Below are 18,112 nucleotides of genomic sequence, written 5' to 3'. Positions count from 1 at the left end.
TTCACATTAAGACCTGCTGTAGAATCACTTTGATTTTTGTTGAAGCAACTTGCCTTCGCTGCATCCATTACGACTGTAAAAGTTTTTCAGGCGCAAGTACATACTTTTTGAGAAAACAGCCCGAAAGGTATTAAAACCTCTATGGCACCATATGTAGTGGTTGGATAGCACGATAACTCTCGAACTGATCAACCGATTTTTCTCAAAATTTGACTCCCAAAATAAGATCCATTTCCATAATGTACTATGTCGCTGCATTCCTTCAAGTACCTCCTCCGCAACACTTTTGAACTAAAATCCTAATCCACATTTTTGTCGGCAAGTGCAAATGTCCAAAAAGGGCCACAAAATTCTGAAAAGATTCTAAATACATTCGATCTGTCCGAAGACGAAAGTTTCAATTCACATTGGCTGAGGGTATATCTCTGTCGGCAAAGCCGACTGATACTTTTTTACTTGTTTTTTTTTTTACTTCCTTTCCGCATAGGAAGTAGTAAACATTATAAAAAAAAATAATTCAGCACCGAGTTAAACTTTTGGTCATAACTGCCCAAGCCGCATACGTTCGCACAAAGTCTAAACGGTTTTGAAATCTACAGACCCTTGGCTTCAATTCAATTTGGTAATAGTGGCGATTCTTGCGGATGCTGGGAAAGAAACTAAAACTTTAAGTAAACCCATACATCTATATACAAATGTTTCATTTTGACCAATATCACTGTGCAGCAGCATTTTCGGGGGGTGGAAAATTTCTTTTTGGGAGCAAGGCCCTTAATGAGTATACTAAGAACCCAAAAGGAAATTTTCGCCATAGGACAAGATGCTGAGATATCGGGCGATGAAGTTTTTAATTTTTCCCCTATAATACTTGCGAAAATAGTTCAATATTTCTGTTTGGCGCTGTTGTTTGGAGGTGACATGTCTTCAGTCAAATCGATTGGCGAATCTTTTTGTAGAACATTTCATCCTTCTAACTCAATGCCTTTCATATCCTTTTCGTCCTTTATTTCTCGAACCGTAGTGAAAATTACCATAAGATGAGATTTTTGAGCATTCAAATATTCTACAAAAATGTTGCTCAGAAGATTTTAGGTACGGTTCGAACTCGGTAATAGGATCTGAAATTGGTATTATTAATGATATGTGAGACAATTTATGATCTGTTCCAAAACCTGGATGTTGTGGTATTTGTATTATGGACAAAATGATCTACATCCACGAATGGAAATATATTAATGAAAGAGAAGTATATAGTTCCGAGCGTTCTTTTCTTAAAGCAACTTATCTTTTTAAGTATCTTGGTGGTATTTGATGAGTTTATAGAACTAGAATCTTGCAATTTTTATGGGAATCGTTGTTGGTATATTATGGAAAAAATTCAGTCAATTTGGAAATGCTATAAAAATCTTGAATGAATCTTTTAAACAACAATTGTCTAGTTTTTTAAATATTTCTATTTTTTTCTTTTATCAGGTAGCTGCCCGTTTTTGTGAAGGTGGACATATTTGTTCTTTACCTAGAGAATGCTGCACTCAAGGCTGTTGCCCGCCGTATCAAAGTGGACCTCGCCAATTGCCACCACCGTCGGAACATGTGCTTAATTTATTTTTCATCAGCCACTGGTTTTTTTGGTGAGTAGATATTTTAGACATAACCAAGTTTTAAATCGACATAATGTTAGGCCGAAGCGAACCTTCGTGGTTCGTAAACTATAGTACATAGTAATTAGCTGAATTTATATTAATAAGGGTATGAGATAATAAATATTAATTCGAATAAATATTAATTCGAAAGGATAATACTAATGATAGTTCTGGATAGTGTATTTGCAAGGAAATATACGGTAATAGAGAAAATGAAAGTGAACTTTTAATAAATAGGATAAATTGTACATGTGTCCACCCTAATAAGCCTATTGTTTTTATTTTGTCTTCAACAAACATCTCAAGGAGTTACAAACAAAATTACAAAATGAATATGTCCACAGTCTCTTAGAGGAGGCTTTAACAACAACAATTGTATTTACAAGTGCATATATACAAATGTGTATATGCAACTCGGTCCCACACGGACAAAAAGGAATATATATAAGTATGTATGTATAATGACAAGTGTGCGTACATCATAATATACGTTTGTGTATATTAAACTGGTTACTGAATTTAGCCCAGCTCAAAATACTATTTTTAAAAATTCCAAAGTAACATTATATACACAGTCGAGCCTTGATTAACCAAAAACCTCTTTTATTCTGGAAAGTTTTTTTTTTGTTTATTTTGCATCGAATGATCTGGAAACTTCTATAATCTTGATTATTATATATTAGAGATGAAATATTTGGCCTCCACTAAATGGTAAACTAAAACATTAAATATTTTAAGTTTTGGTCAACCTTACGGTAAATACAATAAAAAACGTAATTTCAAAAACTAATTATTATATACCTATGTATTTATTTGGCTATTCATTTGCCTGGGAGGTATTTGGTTCTTGGCATTTCTAAGGATTTCTAACAGCTGATACACCAAGTTACCATACTGGAACTGAATCTATGATTTGCTGTATCTTGAGGTATTTTTTCGGAAAATATGGCTAAAAACTTCAAAATGCTCTCAATCAAAAGTTATGCCCTAGACAGACGGCCGATAGTTTCTGTTTTTTTTTTGTGTTGTTTGTTTGTACACAGCAGACCATTTCATAAAGTTTTACAAAAGTTCGCAAAAATATGCCAAACAAATATACTTTCTACCATTGACTTTCTCACCACGATAAAGCAAAAATAAATTTAATTTATTTTTTTTTGTTTTGCCTTATTAAGGCGTAGGTCATTTTTAGAGTGATATTTGAATTAATTCTCTTTCGAGTTGAGCTATTTAGACCTAATAGGTACATTGAAAAATTAGGAATCCACCGAAGTCCCACACATTCAACCACTATGCTACGTTTCACAGGTGGTTAGACCGATCATCAGGCATACTGAATGGTGTCTTTTTTTTTTAGTGGGTGGACCAAGGCTAAGCTTGGAGACTAGCATTTATATCACAAATCATTCGAAATTTGTATATTCGAATTATTTATTTATTTTAATGTTAGTCATTTAATTCCAAACCTTTCCTATAGTCCGACTTGGCTGGTAACCCTATTTTTCAATGCTTTATTACAAATACTAAGGCAGCTTTTTTCCACCTTTATTTTATTTGTTCTTCTGTATCAGAAGATTTTGATCATCAATATTTGTCATCGGAATCTTTGACAAGTTGATGGTGGCTTAGAACGCTAAGACGCCTGCAACCGTGTCACTTGGTTGTTGGGGTCCCAGGTTCGAATCCCAGCCTGGCTCATGCTGAAATCATTTTTTTTTTTTGTTTTGCCTTATTAAGGCGAAGGTCATTTTTAGAGTGATATTTGAATTAATTCTCTTTCGAGTTGAGCTATTTAGACCTAATAGGTACATTGAAAAATTAGGAATCCACCGAAGTCCCACACATTCAACCACTATGCTACGTTTCACGGGTGGTTAGACCGATCATCAGGCATACTGAATGGTGTCTTTTTTTTTTAGTGGGTGGACCAAGGCTAAGCTTGGAGACTAGCATTTATATCACAAATCATTCGAAATTTGTATATTCGAATTATTTATTTATTTTAATGTTAGTCATTTAATTCCAAACCTTTCCTATAGTCCGACTTGGCTGGTAACCCTATTTTTCATTGCTTTATTACAAATACTAAGGCAGCTTTTTTTCATTTGGCTTTTTTCATACTGCTAAACCTAAATAACGACGGTACGTACACAAATATTTCACCAAACCTACCAAAACAACGCTCTCTGAGCGTCCGTATTACCCAAATACGTTGAGTCCAAAATCACATTTAAAACACAAAATCCGCGACAGAAACTTACTTAAATGTTTTCATTCGTAAAACAAATAATTTTCCTTTGCAATTAATTGTATTTCAAGTTTTGTTGGGCTTTTGTTTTTAAAATTCAAAACACACACACATACAAACAATAACGTTCTGTCAAAGTTAAACTTTTTCAACATACAAAAAGTATACGCTCGACGTATTTCGGTAGTTCTCATACATGTGTTCTACTTTTTTCACCACACACGCCCTGGATATACGTCCGTTTATATGTATGGGCCTTAGAAACAGAATTGAGCCCCTGTACTGACAGATGTGCACAAAGAAGGCTAAATAAAAATTTTCAGTAGTTTTGGAATGATAATCTCTTACGTCCTACGGGGGCTATATAAAACGTGGGCCTGCACTGAGAAATGTCTGGGGAAAAGATCTTTTAGCCTCAAGGAAGACCAAATGCCAAATATCAGCCACTTCGGTAAGAAAATGTGGCTAAAGCCTTCAAAAAACCGAAAGTCGGGAGGTACCGCTATGTGGGCTAATCAAAACATGGATCGATATAGCCCATATTCAAACACAAACCAGTAAGGAAAGAATCAAAGTGGGGCGGGGCCGACTATATGATACCCTACACCACTGTGAATAAGTTAAATAGATATGGGAGTTGCATATACCTCGAGACCGATTTCAATATAATTCAGGACACTTATTTCTAGACGAAATTCCGTCAGGCACTCAAAATTTCAGCAAAATGGTCAGTTATAGCGTGTTTCGTGCCTCAAATACCACAAATCGCAATTATTTGTGAGCAATATTCAAATCTGAACCGATTTCGAAATAATTGTTTACATTTATTTCCAGACCAAATTCCGTCACACATTCAAAATTTCATTGAAATCGGATATATATAACTTGTTTGGTGTATCAAATACATGAAATCGGCAGAAAATATATGTATTTGGCACATTTATTTCTAGACCAAATTCCGTCACACATTTCAAATTTAATCAAAATTGGAAATCGGCCGAAATGTATATGGGAGCTAATCCAAATCTGAACCGATTTTCACCAAAAGCTACAGCGTTCTTCCTATGGCTAAACAATGATATTCATCAATTTTCATCGGACTCGGACAATAAATGCGATCTGTACGTTGCAAACGGACGGACGGACATGCATAAATCGACTCAGAAAGTGATTCTATGTATATCCCCAAAAGGAACTGTGGGTTTATCTCGCTTCCTTTTGCATGTTACATACAAATGCACAAAGACATAATACCCCATACCACAGTGTGGTGTAGGGTATAAATATCCTAGGAGAAATAGAGACTTCTGTGTTACTAAAATGGTACACGCTATATCTGTTGAACGAAGTAACCGATTTGGTGGTTCATTAGGATACCTGTTAAGGTGCAGTTTAGGGTGTGCTCGAAGATCTTTTGGAAATTCTGGTCCTGTTTACAGCGATATTATGTTTTTCGTGGGCAAGTCCATGCTTTCTGATATAGTGGTCCAAAAGCTCTAAGTTATACGGTGACCACCGGAAATGCCTGGTAGGCGAGATACCTATCGCAAAGAAATTACTCCCAAAATAAGATCCACTTCCAAAATTGACTATGTTAATATATTGCTTCAAGTATTTCTTCCGCAACGCTTTTGAGCTTTAATCCTAATCCACATTTTCGTCGACAAGATCAAATGTCCAAAAAGAAAAGACCCTAAATACATAATTTTTGCTGAAAGGGATTTTGGTTTTGTAAGAAGCTAGTAATAACGGCGTTATGTTTGGCCGGGTCAAACTTTTGATACCCTCCACCACCACTGTATTGAAGTAAGTATGAACAATTAGTAACTACTAAATTCTTTTTCTACGTTAAGTATAATTCCTTGGAGGAGAATCATATCTTAACTGATGATAATCACTTTATACTGATACTTTTCTGTGTGGAGGTTTTCTACCAATTGAGACTCCAAAATACCAAGTTACATCCAGTACAGAAGGAAAATGTAGCAACACTCTTTAAAAGAGATCATCGTTGTTCTTTCTATCCTCTGACTAAACACAATACCAAATTATATATTTATTTTGACACAAAAATTGGGCAATGCCGGTCCATGGGTATTAGACTAAAACCTACATATATGTATATGTATAGTTTTTGCAAGTAAGTTTTCTATATTTTAGGAACACAAAAATCCAATTAAAACCCAATTCGGTAGGATATGCGACTAAAATCTTAAAAAAAAAAAACTTAAATTGGGTGGTACCCTTATATGAGGCCTTTGGCAAAACGTGGACGTTTGCTGTCTGATTTTTTTGCAAGGAATGTTTTGTACCTGTTATAATGTTTTGTACCCCTGGCTAAAACTTTCAAAATATCAAAAAACTGTGAGTGCCGCTCAATGGGGCCTCTATTAAATTTCCGGTCGAAAGTTTTATACCTCCAACGAAGACTAAGTACCAAATTTATTCCATTTCGGGGGATAGTGGGGCCACAATCTTCAAAATACCGAAAATCGGAAGGTACAATTCTATGAGGACTATATGAAGACGTGAATTTCTGGTGAAAAATTTTATACCCCCAGCGAAAACATAATACCAAATTTCAGCCATTTCTGGGGGATATTGAGCCCACAACCTTAAAAATACCGAAAATCGGAAGATACCTGTCATGGGGACTGTATGAAGACGTGGGCCTATACCAACAAATTTCAGGTGGAAAGTTTTATACCCCAAACGAAGACTATATACCAAATTCCAGCCATTTCGAGCGGTTAGTGAGACCACAACCTTCAATATACCGAAAATCAGAAGGTACCATTCGATGGGGACTATATGAAGGCATGGACCGGTGCCAACAAATTTCAGGTGGAAAGTTTTATACCGCCAACGAAGACTATATACTGAATTTCAGCCATTTCGGTGGGTTATTGAGGCTAAATCTTTAAAATACCGAAAATTGCGAGGTTCCGTTCTATGGGAGCTACATGAAGACGAGGACCATTCATTTCGGTGGGATAATGAGGCTAAAACATTCAAAATGCAGAAAATCGGCAGGTACGTTCTATGGGGGCTGTATCAAAACGAGGACCAATAAAGCGTATTTTCAATACTAAACATCCTAGGAGTAATAGAAGCTTCTTAACCAACTTTTAAAGGTCTATCTTAAAAATTGCGAGCTGTATCTTGATTTCAACAGACGGGTGGACGGACAGACTGGCATGGCTATTTCGACTTAGAACTTTATACTTTATAGGGTCTCCAACGAATATTTCTATGTGTTACAAACGGAATGACAAATTTAATTATACCCTCCATATTATGACCTCAAACTGATTGGCAAATCGTTCCAAAACTTGGTAATTGGTGATGTGGTGATGAAGCAATACAAAGTACAAAGTAAGGACACACCCCTTGGATGAATTATAAGTAATTCATACAAAAGGATGCAGTATAGAGGCATTTGAACTGGTGATTGAACTGCATTTTTGGCTGCAAATTTCATTCTGGATATATGTAAATGTATGCACCTATTTATATATTTTCTTCATACATATATTTTCATCATACATTTTTCATTATCAATTTCGATATTTATTTGTTTGCATTAAATAATCAATGAATAAGCTGCAAAATTAAACAAATACAAATGTTTGTTGGATTCCTTTGATTTGAGTCTTTGTGCTGTGGTTCTTGGCAATTCGAATAGTTGAACCCACGCCAATATACACCATTCATTTGTTTGCCTTCACATTTGTAAACGCTTTAAGATATAGTGTTACAATTCCATGGGTACTACTCGGAATGAATGTTTTCTTGTCAAGCATTTAGTTTAGGCTGAAATTTGGACGAGTACAGACCAACAAACGAGTCGTGCTGTGATGGGTTTTATAATTGAACATCAGAAATTCGAAGGAGAACAGTAAAATCAGAATTTAACAGATAGATGATGGCCGATTGATTTTTATTAGATTTTAATTATTTATGCATGTGCATACTTACATACATATGTATATACATACATGCATACCTTTAAACATACATATATATATATATAAATTTACACGAGTACAATGTTTCTAATTCATTGCATTTGTAATTGCAGGTGTGTTGTGGTAGCAATTATTTTAGCCATCCTTTGTGCCTATTCTCTGTGGAAAAAGCGTCGAACACTCTGCGGCTGGGGTTTCAATGAACAACATGCACAATCTGAAGGAGACTCGGCTGGGTCGTGTTACGCTCCTCCGCAATACAGCCGATGTAATTCATTCCATCATCCCCCACCACCCTATACCGAGGTAAGTGCTCATAAATAGTCAAGGTGTTGCTGGAAGACAAACAAATGCTTGTTACTCGTATGCCACCCTGAATGCACTATGTGTGTTTGTTCAAAGGACCAGATCAAGTGTAGCCATTAGCAAAGAAATTATTCATTCGTAACAACAAAATAACTGAATATAAATTTTGAAAACGAAATATTGGAGGTGGTGGTTGTTTTAACAGCGCTTCTTTATATTGTCAAGTGGCAGTAGTTGATTTAAAAAAAGTTTATAACTGTTTTGCGCGGGCTTAACCTACATACATGCATATATATGTACGAATATATATTTGGATGTCGTATAAGAGGGAAAACTGAGACCAATTTTAATAAAACTACACTGCAGTTTTATGAATATTGGAGCGAACAACATAATAACATGCAGGTTAATTTGATCGAAAATGTTAAAGACACATAAAATTGTGCCGCAGAGGTCTTATTAAATTAGTTGTTCCTGACACAATTGAAAAATAATTCGGTAATAACATGTAGTTATTAAAAAGTTCAATATGAGTAACGCCTAATAACGAACATTAATTCAGGCTCCGTTCCAGTACTTTTTTAGTAATAAAAAATAAGTAAGAGCGGGCTTAAGTTTCCGTTAAGTATATTCCACCACGAGTTGTATTGAAATAAAATTTAACAATTAATTTCCTTTTATTTGCCTGGTAGGGCTAAGATCATTTTATTTCATCATACCCTCCACCGTAAGTAACATGAAGGGTATAATTAAATTTGTCATTCCGTTTTAGCACATCGTAATATTCATCGGAGACCCTATAATGTATATACATTCCTGATCAGGGTAAACTTTTAAGTCGATATAACCATGTCCGTCTGTCCGTTAGTCAGTCTGTTGAAATCAAGATGCAGCTCGCAATTTTTAAGATAGAGCTTTGTAATTTGGTATAGAAGTTTCTATTACTCCTAGGATGTTTGGTATTGCAAATGTTTGATACATAGCCCCATATAACGGTACCACATGATTTCCGGTATGAATTCCTGTGTTCGTTCCTGGTCCGCGGGTTCCTATATACCCCATAGAAGCGTAGATTTTCGGTATTTTGAAGGTTTTACGGAAATATCGGAAATTTCGTATTTACTCTTCTTTGAGTCTAAAAACTTTCCGCCACAAATTTGTAGGTATAGATCGACGCTTTGATATAGCCCTCATGGAACGGTACCTCCCGAATTTCGGGTATTTTGAAGGTTAGTCACATTGTTTTACTGAACTCGGTGAAATTTCGTATTTAGTTTCCTTCATAAACGAAAGGAAACTAATTGTTCCATTTTCATTCAATACAACTCGTGGTGGAGGATATAACAACAATAACTGCAGCTTACAGCCCTCTGATGGTTACAACGTACTGAGGAAGGATCGCACCAGGAGTGAATGTAGGGGATTAAATTCCTATTGAGCATGGTTCTAATGACCAGTACATGGAATGTATGATGGTAGCAGTCAGGTGCGGAACTGTCGAGGTAGAGTTCGTAGAGCTGTACTTCTGGTTATAGGCTCAACATAAGCCCCCTTTGGGAAGGGCATAACCGTCTGGTCTTGAGGGATTTTAAAATTCATCATGAGTTGTGGTATTGGGTCCTCGGAAACAACCACGTAGGTATAGTACTGGATAAGCAGATTGATAGCTCTACGTTTTGAACGGTCAATGAAGACGCCTCTACCATAATTATGTCGTGTCTGACAAATGACGTCACCTAACAACCCGTCGTCTCTCTTGGATCAGACCATCTCCCAATAATTGTCGCCATCAAAAGACCGTCCGATTTTATCACCTCTGAACGCCGTACTTTCATCAATCATGGGAAAGCTAATTGGCCTAGAGACCCCGGAGTCATGGAGCTGACACTGGGAGTAAACATGTTGGCCGGTGAGCATATGCGGAAAAAGTGATTATTTCATTTGAAGAGTTGCAACATTGGAGTCGGAATAAGTAAATTGTGGGCAACCGTTAAGTTACTCTCGAACGCTGGAAAGAAGGAAGATTGGACCTCAGTCACGTTTGGCGACGTTACGCTGAACAGCTTCACACATATTTGTCGAAGACTCAACCAGAGCAATCCGTATGATTGAACAGTTATGGTGGCTCTTGACTTATCAATAGCGTTTGATACCCAAGAGATATTTTAAAAAATGAAAATAAAACTGACTACAATAATTACAGACCGATTTCAATACTACCAGTTATGGAAAAAGTGTTAGAGGAAACAAGGATCGTGAAATCCTTATACAAAAGAACACAAAATCTTTCTTCACACTCTATTGCTAATGCAGCAACACAGTTATATAAGAATCAAAAATACTCAACATTAAGGAACTCTACTCTATAACAATTATCAAAGAGCCAAAACACCAGAGCAAGATCCCAAGGAAAATATGATGTTCTGAAGTACAAAAACGACTACAGAAAATACTCTCTATCCGTCGCACTACAATCTACACTAAACGAAATCCCGAATGAATACCTAAACGAAACAAATATATATACTCGTACCAGAATGAAGTCCTTGAAGAATTATTATATGAATATATTATGAATTTAAATCAAAATATGTATGTATATATTAGTCTACAGCCAAGAATGGCATACGACGATAGTTATCATGCATGGTACAATAATCTAGAAGGTAGGTCAGGTTCGAACAAATTGTGAAAAACAAGGCCTGAGTGTATTTGCTTATTCTGTCAGAATTACCATAACTGAATATGCAACAGGTTGTACTGTTAATTTGATATTTTGCATCATTAACTAAAAACGCGAAAAATGAATGGGAGGCCAAGTTTTCTTTACAGAGTCAGCTTCCGTATATGTTCAAAAGTTTGTTTCATCACAATGTTCATGAATTTCAGTTCAATAAATATTGTAATAATGTAAAATATTTTGTCATAGTTTTCAAAACAATACACATACATATACAAGCTGTGTATACTGATTTGACAGAATAAGCAAACCAATAGAAAAAATTGTAATCAGCTGTTTGCTGTGTCCTACCTTGTAATGATTGTACCATGGTTATCATGTATGTATTTTACCCACAGACAAGCTTAGACATAGCTTCGTGGATTTTGTATAAATATGAAATTGTTTATTAATACTAATAAAGAATAACTAAATAAAAATAAATAAAGACAGACCTCCGGCCATGTTTGAAACGTTGGATAATCAATTATATGTATGTATGTGTGGACGCCAGTCGTATGTGGAATTCAGGAACAAGAAGTCCATATACCTCTCCTCAATTCCATCCCTTCCAGGCGGCATTGAAATCGTAACGGATGTCATTCCTGAAAGGCTGAACTCCTATTTGACAAATCTCGCTACCTTTTTCCTAGCGAGAAATATGTAAATAGCCGCTACTAAATATATGGCCACCCTGTTAAACACATAGAAGGCAGAGGTGAATACTGAGTTGAATGTCACAGTCGATGGTAGCTGAATTCCGACCACAAAATACCCCAAAATTCTGGGCGTCACATTTGACATTCATGTTCATGTCGCACGCGCATTTTGCAGCTTTCTGCGACAAACTGAAATGTATGAACAAGACCCTCAAATCTCTAGCCGGCAGCACTTGCAATGCAGATAAAGAAACCTTGTTGACCACATAAAACGCGATAGGTCGGACTGTGGTAAGTTATACGGCGCGAAAATAAGTACAACGCAATAGAAAAATATTCAAACCTGTCAGAATGTCGCACTGAGAACTTCAACAGGGTGACTCCTCATGTCTTCAGTGGACCATCCACATGAGGAGACAAATATTCTTCCAGTACAGGGACACAATGAGATGCTTTCGTTGCAGTACTTGCTCGGGTGTACTGTGAGAGCCATCCTAATCACCATATGGTGGACAGGACACCCTTCCCAGACATATCAGGAGGGATCTTCATGATCTAAAAAGAGAGGTCCAACATTACAAGGGAGAAACCCTAGATCAAGAAGCATACCAAGCGGGTTTAAATAACATTCTCACGGATGCAGTCGCAGATACCATAAACAACTATCGGGTGAATGCGGTCCGCGGAACACAGCTGGGGTATGTTCGCAGCTGAGGAACTTTTGCTGCCACTAAAAACCAGAATAGTTTTGGCATAACTACACTCGGGATGGTGCAGCTGAATTCTGAATTCCTATAGAGCAAGGATCGATGACACTGTGCAAAACATCTGCCCATAATCCGGCGCAGGTTCGCACCATTCCTACCGCCCTGCCAAACCTACACAACTAACTCTAGTAGATTTGTGGTTACATCCCATCGAAATAGCCACATTCCTAGAAATGGAGAAAATGTGTTAGAGAATAGCACTCACTACTGGTTTCGCCGTTGGTTTAGGCATGTCATCAGTCATATCGTCATCAGTCATATGTGGAGCTTCTCTGGCAATGCTTCGAAACTCACACTTATACTGAAGTTATTGTAATACTTGAACTTGAATATTGTAATTAAAAGACTAAGCTTTGCCATCGTGCTTTGATTTTTCAAGTGAAATGTGTTGTTGGCAGTGATGAGCTTTTTTACCATTCAACTTGCACGTCTATTAAATAAAGTAAAAGTCAAATATGGCCAACAGATATTTGCATTCATTCAAATATTTGATTGTTGTATGTTAGTTTTAGCTTAATCTGGCTCTGGGTCTATCTCCATTTCTAGGAATGTGGCTATTTCGATTGGATGTAACCACAAATCTACTGATATGTCTGGGAAGGGAGTCCTGTCCACCATATGGTGATTAGGATGGCTCTCACAGTACACCCGAGCAAGTACTGTAACGAAAGCATCTCATTGTGTTCCTGTACTGGAAGAATATTTGTCGCCTTATGTGGATGGTCCACTGAAGACATGAGGAGTCACCCTGTTGAAGTTCTCAGTGCGACATTCTGACAGGTTTGAATGTTTTTCCATTGCGTTGCACTTATTTTCGCGCCGTATAACTTACCACAGTCCGATCTATCGCGTTTTATGTGGTCAACAAAGTTTCTTCATCTGCATTGACGCCTAGAATTTTGGGTATTTTGTGGTCGGAATTCAGCTACCATCGACTATGACATTCAACTCAGTATTCACCTCTGCCGTCTATGTGTTGAACAGGGTGGCCATATATTTAGTTGCGGCTAATTACATATTTCTCGCTAGGAAAAAGGTGGCAAGATTTGTCAAATAGGAGTTCAGCCATTCAGAAATGGACTTCTTGTTCCTAAATTCCACGTACGACTGGCGTCCACACATACATATAATTGATTATCCAACCTTTCAAACATGGCCGGAGGTTTGTCTTTATTTATTTTTATTTAGTTATTCTTTATTAGTATTAATTAACAATTTCATATTTATACAAAATCCACGAAGCTATGTTTAGTCTATCTAAACTATCGTCGTATGTCATTCTTGGCTGTAGATTAATATCTTTATATATAAAACTCAATTGTCGTTTGTTGGTAATTGAATCAGTTGAAAACGGATGAAGCGATTTTGATAATTTTTTGTGGAAATGTTAGTCATAGACCAGTTTAGGTTTTTATGCAAAGAAAAATTGGCCACGCCCACTTTTCCGCCCACTTTTATAAATAGGTTATATCTACGAAACTACTCAATAGATTTTCCTGAAATTTTCAGAGCACGTAGAGTGATGGCCCCCGGTTGAAATAGGCTACATATTTGGTTGATTTTCGGATCGGGCGGGGTACCTCCCCCAATGCCTATTTTTGTAAAAATGCAATATTTGCAACAATTACAAATGTATCGCTTTGAAAATTAATTTCCGAGTCAATGGCGATTGTGTCTCCGACCTTACGTGCTTATTTGGGGCATTAAGACTGGACAACGCCCACTTTTTTAAATATGTTATATCTACGAAACTACTAAATCGATTTTCCTGAAACTTTCAGCGAAAGTACAGGGTTGGTCCCCGATAAAAACAGGCAACATATTTTTTGACTTTCGGATCGGGCGGGTACCTCCCCTATGCCCTATTTTTGTTAAAATGGAATACATGCAACAAATACGAATGTATGGGTTTTGGAATTTATTTGCGAGTCACTGGCGATTGTGTCTCCAACCTTACGTACATATTTTGGGACTTAAGATCCGACCACGCTCATTTTCTAATTAGGTTATATCTACAAATTTCGATTTTCGACTTGGGTTTTTATGCAAAGAAAATTTGACCCACTTTTACGCCCATTTTTTTCAATTTTAAGTTTTTATCATTTCTACAAAAACTACTGAACCGATTTTCCTGAAATTGCCATGGAATGTACAGAGATGGCCCCGCATAAAATAGGCTACAAATTCAGTTGAATTTCGGAAAGGGCGGGGTACTTCCCCCATATCCTACTTTTTTTAAAGTGTTATATTCACAATAATTACGAATGTATATATTTGGAAGTTAATTTGCGAGACAATTGTGGTTGTGTCTCCGACCTTACCTACTTTTTTAAGAACCAAAGACTTGACCATACCCACTTTTTAAAATATGTTACATCTACAAAACTACTGAACCGATTTTCCTGAAAATGTCAGAGAATATACAGGCATATTTTCTTGAATTTTGAAGGGGGCATATTTAAAGAAACGCCTTACCTTTATGAATAAAAATCAAATGCTGTCACAACCCAACTTAGGTTTTTTGGAAAGAAAAGTTTACCACGCCCCCGAAAACAGGTTACATATTTTATTGAATTCCAGAGGGGGCGGGGTACCTCCCCTATTGGATATTTTTAAAACACGTTATATTTGCAAAAATTATGTATCTATCGGAATAAAAATTTACGGATTAATCTACAATCTACGTACTTCTTTGGGGCCTATAGGCCCTCCAATACCACTGAAGGAATTTCCACAAAATTTGCAGCAAAAGCTCAATGTTTGTCGTTGTTATGTATATTTTATGAATTTCCCCACGCCTTTCTTTTAAACTCTATATGTATAAGTCAAACTTATGATTATATACTACTGAAGGAATTTCCACAAAATTTGCAGCAAAAGCTCAATGTTTGTCGTTGTTATGTATATTTTATGAATTTCCCCACGCCTTTCTTTTAAACTCTATATGTATAAGTCAAACTTATGATTATATCGGTTTCAGCATACATTTTGTTAGGCAATGAAGTTGTGTGCACTCTAGGTACATATTTGGAGCCAAAATACCGGACCACTTTTTTCAAAACATTATTTTTCCAAAACTACTGAACATAATTTTCAGAAAATATCCAGGAATGTCCCGTGGTCCAAAATGCTATATATTTGTAGACGAATTTCGGGGCCTATTATTTTATAATCGCTGTATTTGCTAAACTTATGAGTGCATCAGGTTGCAAATTAGTTTTCGAGACAACGGTGGTTGCGCCCCCGATCAAGAAAAACTATATATTTACAAATATACTTAAATGGTGAGGTTCAACGGTCCATCAGCCATGAAAAGCTTAAACATATAAGTCTCAATAAGCGGGAGAATTCGATTTAACCATTTTTTTAACTTTTATAATTAGATCGCTTTAGGATAAAGACAGGAACATGGACTATAATAAATCCTAAAAGGCACGAATTGGCGAAAAATCCGACAAAGTCAGTGAGAGAAAAGAAAAGTTACAGACAAAATCTGTTGATAAATTTAAAATCCTTCTCGGTTTGACAATGGACCAAAGAAGTGGAGTAAAAAAATACCTATTTTTGAATTGTCAAGCATAAAGCCGATAAAAAGTTGTCATTAAAACCCATTACGACGGGCTAGCAAGGCGGACCGGGGTCTGCTAGTATACATATATATTTTGATTTAAATTCATAATTTATTTATATAATAATTCTTCAAGGACTTCATTCTGGTATATATGGTAACATGGGGCGCCTTCGCCACTGGGGCGGCTACGCCAGCGCCGATTTTCTCGCAAAATACAACTGCTAGAAAAAATGCGTTAAAGTCAAAATTGTGAGTTTAAAGAAGATCTATCATCTCCCAAAAGTTGGCAGTTGTGTCATAGGTATGATAGCGGATGCACGCGGTTTTTTGTTTTCAGGGTATTGGGAAAAATAATCATGGTAGGTATTTTTTGTGATATCTTCTTTATAGTCCGGTCAAAATAGACATGCGTATAAAGGGGAAATAGCAAAAATTCCCACAAAGCTGAATTTTGGTGCAGAGCTAGGGTTGGTCATTAGAAGCAACGTCCTAAAAGTCCCCATCGATCCCATGTGTGCAAAACAAGTTATTCGTGGTCAAAGTTCATTTTTGGAGGCATTATTCAGTTTTTTTAATTTTTCTCAAAAACCGGAAGACTTAGCAAAAGCCGGCTAAAGTAAAAGTTGTAGATTCAATAATTGTCTACAAGAGTAGTCTTTATGATTCTTAAAAAAGACTTACCATTTTCGAGATATCGCGATGTAAAATCAAATAAAAATTAGCCGCGTAAGTACATTGTGAGGCGAACCGGTTAAAGTAACGACATTATGTGTTAGATACTTCCGTAAGCTTTCAAACGATATCCACGATGCAGTAATCGGTTCAGTAGAACCGGGTCTAACCCGGTTTTTAAATTTGGCCTTTCTGGTTGAATAACCGGCGAACTGGATCCGCAACCGTTGAAAATGATACATTTCCGTAATCAGCGCAACAATCCCTACCTTCGGACAAAACTAGAAAAAAATCGGAGAGTTTTTGTTGGGGTCGTTTCCGTTGGGCTTTCGATTATACATGTGGGTTAAATGGGCTATTTTTGCATAAAATGACTCTAACATTGAATAACTCTACTAAACACGCTCCGATTTTGTTGGAATTTTTTTAGAAGATACCTATAATTTCGCTCTTCAAGAAAATATATATTTTTTGGGGGACAGACCCGATTACTTCGCTTATTTTAGACGGTTCGTCTGAATATGTGCATATTTCCCTTATAAGTGCATTAAAAGCATGTGTTTTTTAGAACAGCTATATCTCAAGAATGGTCCCTTCTAGGAAAAAAATTATAAAGGTCAAACTTGTAGATAATTTTTCTGTCTACAATATTTACTTTAGTCACTTTTTGATTAGATCAACTGTTTTCAAAAACTAAATCCGAAAACCTAAAAACCCTTAAAATTTGACCTTTGACCCCAAATAATTTTTTTTGCACACATGGGATCGATGGGGACTTTTAGGACATTGCTCCTAATGGCAAACCCTAGCTCTCCACCAAAATTCAGCTCTGTGGGAATTTTTGCTATTTCAATGTCTATTTTGACCGGACTATTTACCTCTTGTGATATCAAAACCAGATGTTATACCGTTAGAAGACAACTACTGAAGAATATAAATCCCAATAATTCGCATGAAAAAGTTAAAATCAAATATTATCCTAAACGTATCTTGTTTTAGTTATATTATGATTTTTGTGCCTAAATTCAAGGTACCTACTTCAATTAACCGCTAGAATCGGTTACTTTTGGTGAATTTTAAAATCATTTTTGATTATTCAATAGAAAACATGTTCCTTTTTTGCATAATGTTGATATTTAAGGAAGAAGTATGGTAAATTATAGTTTTAGAGTCCGTTGGAGAATGTTCAATATCGATGGCGAAGCTGCCCCATGGGTGGAGAGGCTTCGCCACCTTTTAGACATTTTGTGAGTTCTCAAAAATACTATTTTAAAAACAAAATTATAACAATTTATGTATCAAAGCTTATAGTCAAGATATGCTAATATTTGTATCAAAAATAATATTTGAAAAAACTTTAACGGTGTCGGAATGAGAACATTTTGAACGAAAACGTGGCGAAGGCGCCCCACGTTACCATATATTTGTTTCGTGTAGGTATTCATTCGGGATTTCGTTTAGTGTAGATGTGAGTGCGATGGATAGAGAGTATTTTCTGTAGTCGTTTTTGTACTTCAGAACATCATTTTTTCCTTGGGATCTTGCTCTGGTGTTTTGGC

The 18,112-nt window shown here is 36.3% G+C and overlaps 1 protein-coding gene across 5 annotated transcripts in view; it reads left to right on the top strand.

Annotated features, from left to right (window-relative positions):
• The window catches only part of LOC141396956 (uncharacterized), a 57,575-nt gene that overhangs the window by 34,364 nt on the left and 5,099 nt on the right, over positions 1 to 18,112 (top strand). For 2 of the 5 annotated variants that reach the window (XM_073972697.1, XM_073972695.1), the window contains exons 2-3: positions 1,474 to 1,631; positions 7,973 to 8,165. In XM_073972697.1, coding sequence (XP_073828798.1) covers positions 1,474 to 1,631; positions 7,973 to 8,165 — 351 coding nt within the window. Of the gene's footprint in view, positions 1 to 1,473; positions 1,632 to 6,132; positions 6,925 to 7,298; positions 7,390 to 7,696; positions 7,790 to 7,972; positions 8,166 to 18,112 lie in introns of those variants that run through there. The other 3 variants (XM_073972698.1, XM_073972699.1, XM_073972696.1) reach the window with 3 other exon arrangements.

This window comes from Musca autumnalis, unplaced genomic scaffold (genome assembly GCF_047663935.1).
Source record: "Musca autumnalis isolate F117 unplaced genomic scaffold, ASM4766393v1 scaffold_3, whole genome shotgun sequence".
In the NCBI taxonomy this organism is placed as follows: Eukaryota; Metazoa; Arthropoda; class Insecta; order Diptera; family Muscidae; genus Musca; species Musca autumnalis.
Note: the sequence above shows the minus strand (reverse complement) of the source record. Positions and strands in the feature narration are given on the sequence as shown.